Source organism: Callionymus lyra, chromosome 9 (genome assembly GCF_982586985.1).
Source record: "Callionymus lyra chromosome 9, fCalLyr1.hap1.1, whole genome shotgun sequence".
Taxonomy (NCBI): Eukaryota; Metazoa; Chordata; class Actinopteri; order Syngnathiformes; family Callionymidae; genus Callionymus; species Callionymus lyra.
The window spans coordinates 25,672,175-25,686,479 of NC_141826.1; the positions used below are offsets into that span (position 1 = coordinate 25,672,175).

The 14,305-nt window shown below is 36.2% G+C and overlaps 1 protein-coding gene across 1 annotated transcript; it reads right to left on the minus strand.

Annotated features, from left to right (window-relative positions):
• On the minus strand, positions 1–14,000 carry LOC148072456 (heterogeneous nuclear ribonucleoprotein U-like protein 2). The gene is made up of 11 exons (XM_087799215.1): positions 13,470–14,000; positions 12,112–12,188; positions 11,824–12,045; positions 11,632–11,744; positions 10,613–10,873; positions 10,422–10,544; positions 8,535–8,636; positions 1,132–1,300; positions 326–538; positions 206–258; positions 1–142 (listed from the first exon to the last, which is right to left on the minus strand). Exons 1-11 carry the CDS (start codon positions 13,907–13,909, stop codon positions 116–118), a joined length of 1,800 nt encoding a protein of 599 aa, XP_087655341.1. The 5' UTR covers positions 13,910–14,000; the 3' UTR covers positions 1–115.
• Positions 14,001–14,305: the final 305 nt, after the last annotated feature.

Below are 14,305 nucleotides of genomic sequence, written 5' to 3' on the forward strand. Positions count from 1 at the left end.
CATTTTTTTTTCTTGTAGAGCAAATATATTTTTAAATAAAGTTTGTACGAATCTCACGAGCGAGTGTCCTTGAGTTGAAAACTCTGATTTCCTCCCACGGCTGCTCCACGTGTCTTCAGCTCCAGTTGTTGAAGCTCTGAGCCTGGAGACACTTTCATGTCACGATTGATTGATTGACAGTTCTGTCATCACGTGTGTCACTCACGTGTCCCGGCGTCTGACTCCAGGGTTGCAGGTTCCACTCCGTGTTGCTCGAGGCTTCAGGATCAACAAATAAAACCGGTTAACAAACCGCCCAGAAGTTCTGGCTCTGGTCCGACAGTACCTGTTGTCCACGACCAGCCGCACTGAGAGCGACCGTAGGGTTTCCTTCTGTCGCGAGGTCTGTGTTTCTTCTTCTCCTGCTTCAGAACCGGAGGCAGAAGCGTCTGCGCTCGCGCCTTGTACTCCTGCAGGAGAGACAGTGCTGCCTCCTGTGGCAGCTCCACGTACTGCAGCTCCTCCATCAAGTCGCTCTGCTCCGGCAGACTGCAGCTGACTGAGAGCAATATTCATTTATTAACTAGTTTAACAACATCAGTGGCATCAGTAAGTGGAATTAATTCAATATGTTGATTATTTTAAATAATTGAATTTAAACATTTCTATAATAATAGGTTGATTTCTTTGTTTAATGGAATTTTAATTAAATATTTTCTAAATAATCTTTTGTTTTTTACACAGTTTTGATATATAAAGTTCTAAATAAATGTTCTAAATTCAATATATTTTAATTCTTAGTTGTTTAAATTCAATATATAAACGTTGGTATAATAGTGACACCAGACATTAGCAATAGAATACAGAGCTACTGGATCGAACTTTTAGCCAATTATGTGTCAACTTTAAATAATGTAATTATAACGTCTGGTGTCTCCGTAACACCAACATTTTATATCAAATTTAAAAGACTAAATAAAAAAATGTCATAACTAATAAGAAAATCAAAGCATTTGCCTAAAAATCATTTGAAAATATTATTTCTAAAAAGCAATCGTTAAAAAAATCAAATAATTCTGTATAAACACAATTAAAACTTTCAATAAACACATTATTGAATTAAATTCTTTAAAAAATGATGTAAAAGTCTACCCTGGAGTTTGAGCAGGTCCGTGTCCGGGATGGTGTCGTGTTCTGGTCTCTGTTGGCCCGCGAGTCGGTTCTTCCACTGATCCTCGGCAGGAAACACGACCACGACGCGGCGCCGGAAGCGTCCGAACAGCTGCAGCTTGTGGCGTCGAGCGGAGAAGAGAGAGTTGCACTGGAAACATGTTTGAAACATGTTTGAAACACAGAGATGCACTGGAAACATGTTTGAAACACAGAGATGCACTGGAAACATGTTTGAAACACAGAGATGCACTGGAAACATGTTTGAAACACAGAGATGCACTGGAAACATGTTTGAAACACAGAGTTGCACTGGAAACATGTTTGAAACACAGAGATGCACTGGAAACATGTTTGAAACACAGAGATGCACTGGAAACATGTTTGAAACACAGAGTTGCACTGGAAACATGTTTGAAACACAGAGATGCACTGGAAACATGTTTGAAACACAGAGTTGCACTGGAAACATGTTTGAAACACAGAGTTGCACTGGAAACATGTTTGAAACACAGAGTTGCACTGGAAACATGTTTGAAACACAGAGTTGCACTGGAAACATGTTTGAAACACAGAGATGCACTGGAAACATGTTTGAAACACAGAGATGCACTGGAAACATGTTTGAAACACAGAGATGCACTGGAAACATGTTTGAAACACAGAGTTGCACTGGAAACATGTTTGAAACACAGAGATGCACTGGAAACATGTTTGAAACACAGAGTTGCACTGGAAACATGTTTGAAACACAGAGTTGCACTGGAAACATGTTTGAAACACAGAGATGCACTGGAAACATGTTTGAAACACAGAGTTGCACTGGAAACATGTTTGAAACACAGAGATGCACTGGAAACATGTTTGAAACACAGAGATGCACTGGAAACATGTTTGAAACACAGAGATGCACTGGAAACATGTTTGAAACACAGAGTTGCACTGGAAACATGTTTGAAACACAGAGTTGCACTGGAAACATGTTTGAAACACAGAGATGCACTGGAAACATGTTTGAAACACAGAGTTGCACTGGAAACATGTTTGAAACACAGAGTTGCACTGGAAACATGTTTGAAACACAGAGTTGCACTGGAAACATGTTTGAAACACAGAGATGCACTGGAAACATGTTTGAAACACAGAGATGCACTGGAAACATGTTTGAAACACAGAGTTGCACTGGAAACATGTTTGAAACATGTTTGAAACACAGAGATGCACTGGAAACATGTTTGAAACACAGAGTTGCACTGGAAACATGTTTGAAACATGTTTGAAACACAGAGATGCACTGGAAACATGTTTGAAACATGTTTGAAACACAGAGATGCACTGGAAACATGTTTGAAACACAGAGATGCACTGGAAACATGTTTGAAACATGTTTGAAACACAGAGTTGCACTGGAAACATGTTTGAAACACAGAGATGCACTGGAAACATGTTTGAAACATGTTTGAAACACAGAGTTGCACTGGAAACATGTTTGAAACACAGAGATGCACTGGAAACATGTTTGAAACACAGAGATGCACTGGAAACATGTTTGAAACATGTTTGAAACACAGAGATGCACTGGAAACATGTTTGAAACACAGAGTTGCACTGGAAACATGTTTGAAACACAGAGATGCACTGGAAACATGTTTGAAACATGTTTGAAACACAGAGATGCACTGGAAACATGTTTGAAACACAGAGTTGCACTGGAAACATGTTTGAAACACAGAGTTGCACTGGAAACATGTTTGAAACACAGAGTTGCACTGGAAACATGTTTGAAACACAGAGATGCACTGGAAACATGTTTGAAACACAGAGATGCACTGGAAACATGTTTGAAACACAGAGTTGCACTGGAAACATGTTTGAAACACAGAGTTGCACTGGAAACATGTTTGAAACACAGAGATGCACTGGAAACATGTTTGAAACATGTTTGAAACACAGAGTTGCACTGGAAACATGTTTGAAACACAGAGTTGCACTGGAAACATGTTTGAAACACAGAGTTGCACTGGAAACATGTTTGAAACACAGAGTTGCACTGGAAACATGTTTGAAACACAGAGTTGCACTGGAAACATGTTTGAAACACAGAGATGCACTGGAAACATGTTTGAAACACAGAGATGCACTGGAAACATGTTTGAAACACAGAGTTGCACTGGAAACATGTTTGAAACACAGAGATGCACTGGAAACATGTTTGAAACACAGAGATGCACTGGAAACATGTTTGAAACACAGAGATGCACTGGAAACATGTTTGAAACACAGAGTTGCACTGGAAACATGTTTGAAACACAGAGATGCACTGGAAACATGTTTGAAACACAGAGATGCACTGGAAACATGTTTGAAACACAGAGTTGCACTGGAAACATGTTTGAAACACAGAGATGCACTGGAAACATGTTTGAAACACAGAGATGCACTGGAAACATGTTTGAAACACAGAGTTGCACTGGAAACATGTTTGAAACACAGAGATGCACTGGAAACATGTTTGAAACACAGAGATGCACTGGAAACATGTTTGAAACACAGAGTTGCACTGGAAACATGTTTGAAACACAGAGTTGCACTGGAAACATGTTTGAAACATGTTTGAAACACAGAGATGCACTGGAAACATGTTTGAAACACAGAGTTGCACTGGAAACATGTTTGAAACATGTTTGAAACACAGAGATGCACTGGAAACATGTTTGAAACATGTTTGAAACACAGAGATGCACTGGAAACATGTTTGAAACACAGAGATGCACTGGAAACATGTTTGAAACATGTTTGAAACACAGAGTTGCACTGGAAACATGTTTGAAACACAGAGTTGCACTGGAAACATGTTTGAAACACAGAGATGCACTGGAAACATGTTTGAAACATGTTTGAAACACAGAGTTGCACTGGAAACATGTTTGAAACACAGAGATGCACTGGAAACATGTTTGAAACACAGAGATGCACTGGAAACATGTTTGAAACATGTTTGAAACACAGAGATGCACTGGAAACATGTTTGAAACATGTTTGAAACACAGAGATGCACTGGAAACATGTTTGAAACACAGAGATGCACTGGAAACATGTTTGAAACACAGAGATGCACTGGAAACATGTTTGAAACACAGAGTTGCACTGGAAACATGTTTGAAACACAGAGATGCACTGGAAACATGTTTGAAACACAGAGATGCACTGGAAACATGTTTGAAACACAGAGTTGCACTGGAAACATGTTTGAAACACAGAGATGCACTGGAAACATGTTTGAAACACAGAGTTGCACTGGAAACATGTTTGAAACACAGAGTTGCACTGGAAACATGTTTGAAACACAGAGTTGCACTGGAAACATGTTTGAAACACAGAGTTGCACTGGAAACATGTTTGAAACACAGAGATGCACTGGAAACATGTTTGAAACACAGAGATGCACTGGAAACATGTTTGAAACACAGAGATGCACTGGAAACATGTTTGAAACACAGAGTTGCACTGGAAACATGTTTGAAACACAGAGATGCACTGGAAACATGTTTGAAACACAGAGTTGCACTGGAAACATGTTTGAAACACAGAGTTGCACTGGAAACATGTTTGAAACACAGAGATGCACTGGAAACATGTTTGAAACACAGAGTTGCACTGGAAACATGTTTGAAACACAGAGATGCACTGGAAACATGTTTGAAACACAGAGATGCACTGGAAACATGTTTGAAACACAGAGATGCACTGGAAACATGTTTGAAACACAGAGTTGCACTGGAAACATGTTTGAAACACAGAGTTGCACTGGAAACATGTTTGAAACACAGAGATGCACTGGAAACATGTTTGAAACACAGAGTTGCACTGGAAACATGTTTGAAACACAGAGTTGCACTGGAAACATGTTTGAAACACAGAGTTGCACTGGAAACATGTTTGAAACACAGAGATGCACTGGAAACATGTTTGAAACACAGAGATGCACTGGAAACATGTTTGAAACACAGAGTTGCACTGGAAACATGTTTGAAACATGTTTGAAACACAGAGATGCACTGGAAACATGTTTGAAACACAGAGTTGCACTGGAAACATGTTTGAAACATGTTTGAAACACAGAGATGCACTGGAAACATGTTTGAAACATGTTTGAAACACAGAGATGCACTGGAAACATGTTTGAAACACAGAGATGCACTGGAAACATGTTTGAAACATGTTTGAAACACAGAGTTGCACTGGAAACATGTTTGAAACACAGAGATGCACTGGAAACATGTTTGAAACATGTTTGAAACACAGAGTTGCACTGGAAACATGTTTGAAACACAGAGATGCACTGGAAACATGTTTGAAACACAGAGATGCACTGGAAACATGTTTGAAACATGTTTGAAACACAGAGATGCACTGGAAACATGTTTGAAACACAGAGTTGCACTGGAAACATGTTTGAAACACAGAGATGCACTGGAAACATGTTTGAAACATGTTTGAAACACAGAGATGCACTGGAAACATGTTTGAAACACAGAGTTGCACTGGAAACATGTTTGAAACACAGAGTTGCACTGGAAACATGTTTGAAACACAGAGTTGCACTGGAAACATGTTTGAAACACAGAGATGCACTGGAAACATGTTTGAAACACAGAGATGCACTGGAAACATGTTTGAAACACAGAGTTGCACTGGAAACATGTTTGAAACACAGAGTTGCACTGGAAACATGTTTGAAACACAGAGATGCACTGGAAACATGTTTGAAACATGTTTGAAACACAGAGTTGCACTGGAAACATGTTTGAAACACAGAGTTGCACTGGAAACATGTTTGAAACACAGAGTTGCACTGGAAACATGTTTGAAACACAGAGTTGCACTGGAAACATGTTTGAAACACAGAGTTGCACTGGAAACATGTTTGAAACACAGAGATGCACTGGAAACATGTTTGAAACACAGAGATGCACTGGAAACATGTTTGAAACACAGAGTTGCACTGGAAACATGTTTGAAACACAGAGATGCACTGGAAACATGTTTGAAACACAGAGATGCACTGGAAACATGTTTGAAACACAGAGATGCACTGGAAACATGTTTGAAACACAGAGTTGCACTGGAAACATGTTTGAAACACAGAGATGCACTGGAAACATGTTTGAAACACAGAGATGCACTGGAAACATGTTTGAAACACAGAGTTGCACTGGAAACATGTTTGAAACACAGAGATGCACTGGAAACATGTTTGAAACACAGAGATGCACTGGAAACATGTTTGAAACACAGAGTTGCACTGGAAACATGTTTGAAACACAGAGATGCACTGGAAACATGTTTGAAACACAGAGATGCACTGGAAACATGTTTGAAACACAGAGTTGCACTGGAAACATGTTTGAAACACAGAGTTGCACTGGAAACATGTTTGAAACATGTTTGAAACACAGAGATGCACTGGAAACATGTTTGAAACACAGAGTTGCACTGGAAACATGTTTGAAACATGTTTGAAACACAGAGATGCACTGGAAACATGTTTGAAACATGTTTGAAACACAGAGATGCACTGGAAACATGTTTGAAACACAGAGATGCACTGGAAACATGTTTGAAACATGTTTGAAACACAGAGTTGCACTGGAAACATGTTTGAAACACAGAGTTGCACTGGAAACATGTTTGAAACACAGAGATGCACTGGAAACATGTTTGAAACATGTTTGAAACACAGAGTTGCACTGGAAACATGTTTGAAACACAGAGATGCACTGGAAACATGTTTGAAACACAGAGATGCACTGGAAACATGTTTGAAACATGTTTGAAACACAGAGATGCACTGGAAACATGTTTGAAACATGTTTGAAACACAGAGATGCACTGGAAACATGTTTGAAACACAGAGATGCACTGGAAACATGTTTGAAACACAGAGTTGCACTGGAAACATGTTTGAAACACAGAGATGCACTGGAAACATGTTTGAAACACAGAGTTGCACTGGAAACATGTTTGAAACACAGAGTTGCACTGGAAACATGTTTGAAACACAGAGTTGCACTGGAAACATGTTTGAAACACAGAGATGCACTGGAAACATGTTTGAAACACAGAGTTGCACTGGAAACATGTTTGAAACACAGAGATGCACTGGAAACATGTTTGAAACATGTTTGAAACACAGAGATGCACTGGAAACATGTTTGAAACACAGAGTTGCACTGGAAACATGTTTGAAACACAGAGTTGCACTGGAAACATGTTTGAAACACAGAGTTGCACTGGAAACATGTTTGAAACACAGAGTTGCACTGGAAACATGTTTGAAACACAGAGATGCACTGGAAACATGTTTGAAACACAGAGATGCACTGGAAACATGTTTGAAACACAGAGTTGCACTGGAAACATGTTTGAAACACAGAGATGCACTGGAAACATGTTTGAAACATGTTTGAAACACAGAGTTGCACTGGAAACATGTTTGAAACACAGAGTTGCACTGGAAACATGTTTGAAACACAGAGTTGCACTGGAAACATGTTTGAAACACAGAGTTGCACTGGAAACATGTTTGAAACACAGAGTTGCACTGGAAACATGTTTGAAACACAGAGTTGCACTGGAAACATGTTTGAAACACAGAGTTGCACTGGAAACATGTTTGAAACACAGAGATGCACTGGAAACATGTTTGAAACACAGAGATGCACTGGAAACATGTTTGAAACACAGAGTTGCACTGGAAACATGTTTGAAACACAGAGATGCACTGGAAACATGTTTGAAACACAGAGATGCACTGGAAACATGTTTGAAACACAGAGATGCACTGGAAACATGTTTGAAACACAGAGTTGCACTGGAAACATGTTTGAAACACAGAGATGCACTGGAAACATGTTTGAAACACAGAGATGCACTGGAAACATGTTTGAAACACAGAGTTGCACTGGAAACATGTTTGAAACACAGAGATGCACTGGAAACATGTTTGAAACACAGAGTTGCACTGGAAACATGTTTGAAACACAGAGATGCACTGGAAACATGTTTGAAACACAGAGTTGCACTGGAAACATGTTTGAAACACAGAGTTGCACTGGAAACATGTTTGAAACACAGAGATGCACTGGAAACATGTTTGAAACACAGAGATGCACTGGAAACATGTTTGAAACACAGAGTTGCACTGGAAACATGTTTGAAACACAGAGTTGCACTGGAAACATGTTTGAAACACAGAGATGCACTGGAAACATGTTTGAAACACAGAGATGCACTGGAAACATGTTTGAAACACAGAGATGCACTGGAAACATGTTTGAAACCATCAGTTCACACGCGTGTCACTCGTCTGATTGATCGCTAACCTGGTCGAGGATGAAGTTTCCTGGAGCACGAGACGCCAACTTGATGAGTTCAGTCAAACACTGAGCTGCCTGTTGAACTTTGACCTCCTGCTGCTCTCCTGTCTGAACACAATCATCATCGTTTACTTCTGTCTGTCGTCTTTGTACTGTTGTTTTACTGCAATACTACTATTTATTACTGTATTCTACTAGTTTATTATTAATATTAATAAAGGTTTCATCATGTTATTATATTATTATTATTGTTGTTTTACTGCAATACTACTATTTATTACCGTATTCTAATAGTTTATTATTAATATTAATAAAGGTTTCATCATGTTATTATATTATTATTATTGTTGTTTTACTGCAATACTACTATTTATTACCGTATTCTAATAGTTTATTATTAATATTATTATTTATAAATGTTTCATCATGTTATTATATTTGTATTATTATTATTGTTGTTTTACTGCATTACTACCATTTATTACCGTATTCAAATAGTTTATCATTGATATTATTATTTATATTATTATTTATAAATGTTTTATCATGTTATTATATTATTATTATTGTTGTTTTACTGCAATACTACCATTTATTACCGTATTCTAATAGTTTATTATTATTTATAAATGTTTTATCATGTTATTATATTTTTATTATTATTATTGTTGTTTTACTGCAATACTACCATTTATTACCGTATTCTAATAGTTTATTATTAATATTATTATTTATATTATTATTTATAAATGTTTTATCATGTTATTATATTATTAATATTGTTGTTTTACTGCAATACTACCATTTATTACCGTATTCTAATAGTTTATTATTATTTATAAATGTTTCATCCTGTTATTATATTTGTATTATTATTATTGTTGTTTTAATGCAATACTACCATTTATTACCGTATTCTAATAGTTTATTATTAATATTATTATTTATAAATGTTTAATCATGTTATTATATTTGTATTATTATTATTGTTGTTTTAATGCAATACTACCATTTATTACCGTATTCTAATAGTTTATTATTATTTATAAATGTTTCATCCTGTTATTATATTTGTATTATTATAATTGTTGTTTAACTGCAATTCCACCATTTGTTACCGTATTCTAATAGTTTATTATTAATATTATTCTTTATAAAGGTTTAATCATGTAAGTATATTTTAATTATTATTATTGTTGTGTTTTTGGCAATACCACTATATATTCCCATATTGTAACAGCTTATTATTACTAATATTATTATTTATACATTTGTATCGTGTTATTATATTGTTTTCTTTGCAATACTAATATATATTTCCATATTTTTCTAGTTTATTATATTTACAGTTTTTATAACTTTATTTTTATTATTTTTATTCTTGTCGTTTCCACTTCCATGGAAGTAAACGTACAAAAACACAACATGTCAGAATGTTATATATATTCTGATTGATATATACTTCTATATACTGCAATATATGTCCATATTGTAATAGTGTATTATTACTATTGTTATATATATTTCTTTATAATGTTACTTTGTGTTAGATTATATTTCAAATATAATAGTTTTTTGTTTTGTGCTCTACTTCTATACATAAGTAAGTAAGTAATATTTATTTATATAGCGCTTTTCCAGACCAGGGTCACAAAGCGCTTTAACAATCAAAACAATACTCAAAAAAGTACATACTTTAAAGATCAAGACAACACCGAGAACAACACAGGAGTTCGAGAAATTCAAGGAAAAGCCTGAACAAATAGAAACGTCTTAAGATGTTTCTTAAAGGAGTCAGTAGATCTATCATATAATTGTTATTAACATTGATTGTAATTGTATTATTAATTTATTGTTGTATATTCCTAATCTTTGCTGCGACTGCAGACTCACCATCATGCACGACAGCAGCTCCTCCGTCCCCAACAGTGTGAAGTGTTTCTCCGGGTGTTGCTTCATGTGCGATCGAGCCCATCGCGTCTTCCCAGAACCAGGCAGACCCACCATCAGCACCATCTTCCACAGCAGGAGCAGAACAACTCAGAGGGGTCCCGTGATCGAAGACTCCTCAGAACCAAACTCACCTCGAACTCTGCTCCGTCTGGAGCTGAAGTCGACGACGAAACTCTCTGGTCGTCGGGAAGCGTCGCCAGAGACGAGAAGCCTCGAGGCGTGAGGTACCAGGACGGAGCCTCGGGGTCCAGGTTCAGCTTCACGCAGCAGTTCTTGCAGAGAACGTGAGGGATCAGAACTCGTCGCCGCAGCCTCGACGAGTCCACGGTGAAGGCGTCGCCCATGAAACGACCGTTTTTGTAGAACGAGACCCGAGTGACGTCGAGAAACGACTGCGAGGACAAATATATACCAGTTTACATCAGAATATTGAATCAATTGAACATTTACTTGATGAAACTTTGATGTTTCTTTAAGATAATGTTATTTGAACATTTCTTTAATTATTTTCTGAATTAATTAAAGAAATATATACGTAAAGTTTTAATACTTTTTTTCCTATAACAAAAAAACAAATTAATTTATCATCTTTTAAAATCAATATAAAAATGTTGGTATGATAGTTACACAACTTACACTTTTACGGTCTCACTAAAAACACAAATTAAACTTTTTAACATACAAATTATTGAATTCAATTATATTTTTAAATAGTTAAATGCTTTAAAAACAACATAATTTCAATGAAAAAAAATCCACCATTCAATACTGTGATAGCACTGATACACTTTCAAGGGGTACATTTAAACAAAATGTAGTTTTTAATAAAGTATCTGTAGACTTTATACTTTCTTTTATTGTCATTGCACAGAATAAACACAGCAGTTAAACTGGCAACGAAATTTCGTTACTTGGCAACCGTTAGAAAACACAGCAGAGAGATGTATATAAAAAGTATAAATATAAATATTAATAAGTTAAAAATAGTGCAATATAGTATAAACAGAATAAATAAATAACATAAATATTGCATATAATAATTAATGTATATAAAGTATAAATACAAATAAGTTAACAATAGTGCTAATATGTTATAAATAGAATAAATACATAGTATTTTAAATAGTGCACGGCTAAAAGAGATACTCACAATAAAACAGCCGATAATGTCTCCTTCTGAATATTGTTCGCCAAAGTCTTCGGACTTTCCTTCCGACACCTTTTTACCGCTCGCGTCGTACGCAAACGAAAACTCGTCTTCGCCTGAAACCGTCGAGACATTTGAGAAAAACTCAAAAACAATCGAGCGATGACATCATCATCATCGTCGTCGTCGTCTCACCGAGCATCAGAGAGCCGTCGGCGACCGACCAGCCGAGCCTCGCGTCACACGGTCCAGGAGTCGCCGTCAGCTTCTTCTCCAGCCTCACCTCGAACCCGACCCTGCCCCGGGACACGCCGTGACCCAGTCTGCAGCCGGACCACAGGAGGGGGAACCTGTCCCAGAACCTCGGCCCGCCGCTCCGTCCGTCCGGACCCACCTCGAAGTGAAGGTGAGCGTCGTCTGGAGACACGAACGTCAGCGAGAAGATTCATGATCGTCGTCGAGTGGAAGAACATTTGTACTCACGAGGATTTAGTTGTAGTTGATCTTCATCTCTTCTCATGTCAGCGTCCTGCTCTGGTGGAACGTTTGCTAGCTTGGTTCTGATTGACAAGAAAAAAATTTAAATTTAATCTAAAAACATTTAAATTTGATCTAAAAACATTTAAATTTGATCTAAAAACATTTTGATTTGATCTAAAAACATTTAAATTTGATCTAAAAACATTTTGATTTGATCTAAAAACATTTAAATTTAATCTAAAAACATTTAGATTTAATCTAAAAACATTTTGATTTGATCTAAAAACATTTAAATTTGATCTAAAAACATTTTGATTTGATCTAAAAACATTTAAACTTGATCTAAAAACATTTAAATTTGATCTAAAAACATTTAAGTTCAATGTAAAAACATGTAAACTTGATCTAAAAACATGTAAATTTGATTTAAAAACATTAAAATGTAATCTAAAAACATTTCAATTTGATCTAAAAACATTTTAATTTGATCTAAAAACTCTTCAATTTGAGCTAGAAACATTAAAATGTTATCTAAAACATTTGAATTTGATTTTAAAACATTTACATTTGACCTAAGAATTTTAAATTGATCCAAAAACATTTAAATTTGATCTCAAAACATTTAAATTTGATCTAAAAACATTTAAAATTGATCTAAAAACATTTATATTTGATCTAAAAACATTTAAATTTGATCTAAAAACATTTATATTTGATCTAAAAACATTTATATTTGATCTAAAAACATTTAAATTCGATCTAAAAACATTTATATTTGATCTAAAAACATTTAAATTTGATCTAAAAACATTTAAATTTGATCTAAAAACATTTAAATTTGATCTAAAAACATTAATATTTTATCTAAAAACATTTCCCTGGAGGAACATCAAGAACTCACTGCTGTCTTGATCATAAACACAATGAACAAGTGTTTTATTCATTTTATTGTTCATTCCATTTGTATCTAAAAATGCAACATTATTCTGAATAATGTCATAAAATTAATTCTTCTCTGATCACACAGTTTAGAACAAAACCATTCAATTTCCACATCAAACAAAAACGGGATGAAAATTGAATGTTTTTTTAAATCTTTTCTAATATATACATTTTTTGTAAATATAAACCCTATATTAATATGTACAGTATGTTCTAATGTGTTTTTAAAACATACGAAAAGTAAAAGTCAGTTCTTTAAGTTAAAACTGTATCTAGTTGTGTTTAGATTTAAACACTGAAAACTGTTTCTGTAAGATCAGTTTTGATAGTTTCCCTCATGAGGTCCAGATCCACGCAGAGTCTCTCCTGGATGACTGAGCTCATCATAAGTGACAAGATGTTCACACTTAAAAAAGTACCTTTTGTATCTGATCTCCTCTTTGAACTCGTAGAAGGATCTTCCCTTGACTCCTCTGTGAGGGTCTCGACCTTCATGTGGTCTCGCTGGTTCTCCTCCATCTCTCTCTGGACCCCCAGGAAGAGACTCTCGTGGAGGTGAAGGACACACAAGGTTGTCGGTTTGAGTCCCAGAGTCCGAGAACTCACGAGTCCTCTCGGGTCTGCTCGCTGCTGCTGCTGTTGTTGTTGTTGTTGTTGTTGTTGTTGACACCAGGACCTCCTCCTCGTCCTTCTGACCCTCGTCCTCACCTGGTTCCAGCTTCTCTTCCAGTCCAGACTCCAGACCGGACCAGAGTCTTCCCACCAGATCCGCCTTCAGGCCTTTAGTGTCCAGACCTAGAAGTTCAAGTCTGGACCTCAACTCCGGCACTTTTAGCTTCTTAATGTCCGCCAGTTTCATTGTTCGACAGAAATAGAACAAGTTTTGTAGTTTCGTTAAGAAAAGATGATTAAAAACCGCGAGTTTTAACTAAAAAAAGGAAAGAAAAATGTGTTCGAACGTAAACAACTGTTCAATATGGTGCCCTGGCTTCTGATTGGTCGACTCACTTCTTCGCTGATATTATGACTCCTCGGTAATGAAAGTGTGTAGCGCCCCTAGAGACCACTTCTGTTATTGCACAGACGAACGATAATATATATACTTTTCCGTTTCGTCATATTTATGTTTTTTTATTTATTGGATTAACTAAACAAGAAGATTCTCATTCGAATATTTTAGAGGATAATTCTGGAAGTATAAGTACACAAAGGATTACATTTAACGTATTAAATCGTTTTGTATTAAAAACATTTT

Coding starts and splice junctions, on each gene's coding strand:
- LOC148072456 (XM_087799215.1), bottom strand. CDS start 13,909: ATGAAACTGGCGGACATTAAGAAGCTAAAAGTGCCGGAGTTGAGGTCC. Junction 11,745..11,823: donor CGACGGCTCTCTGATGCTCG/GTGAGACGACGA, acceptor CGACGGTTTCAG/GCGAAGACGAGTTTTCGTTT. Junction 259..325: donor CGGCTGGTCGTGGACAACAG/GTACTGTCGGAC, acceptor TTGATCCTGAAG/CCTCGAGCAACACGGAGTGG.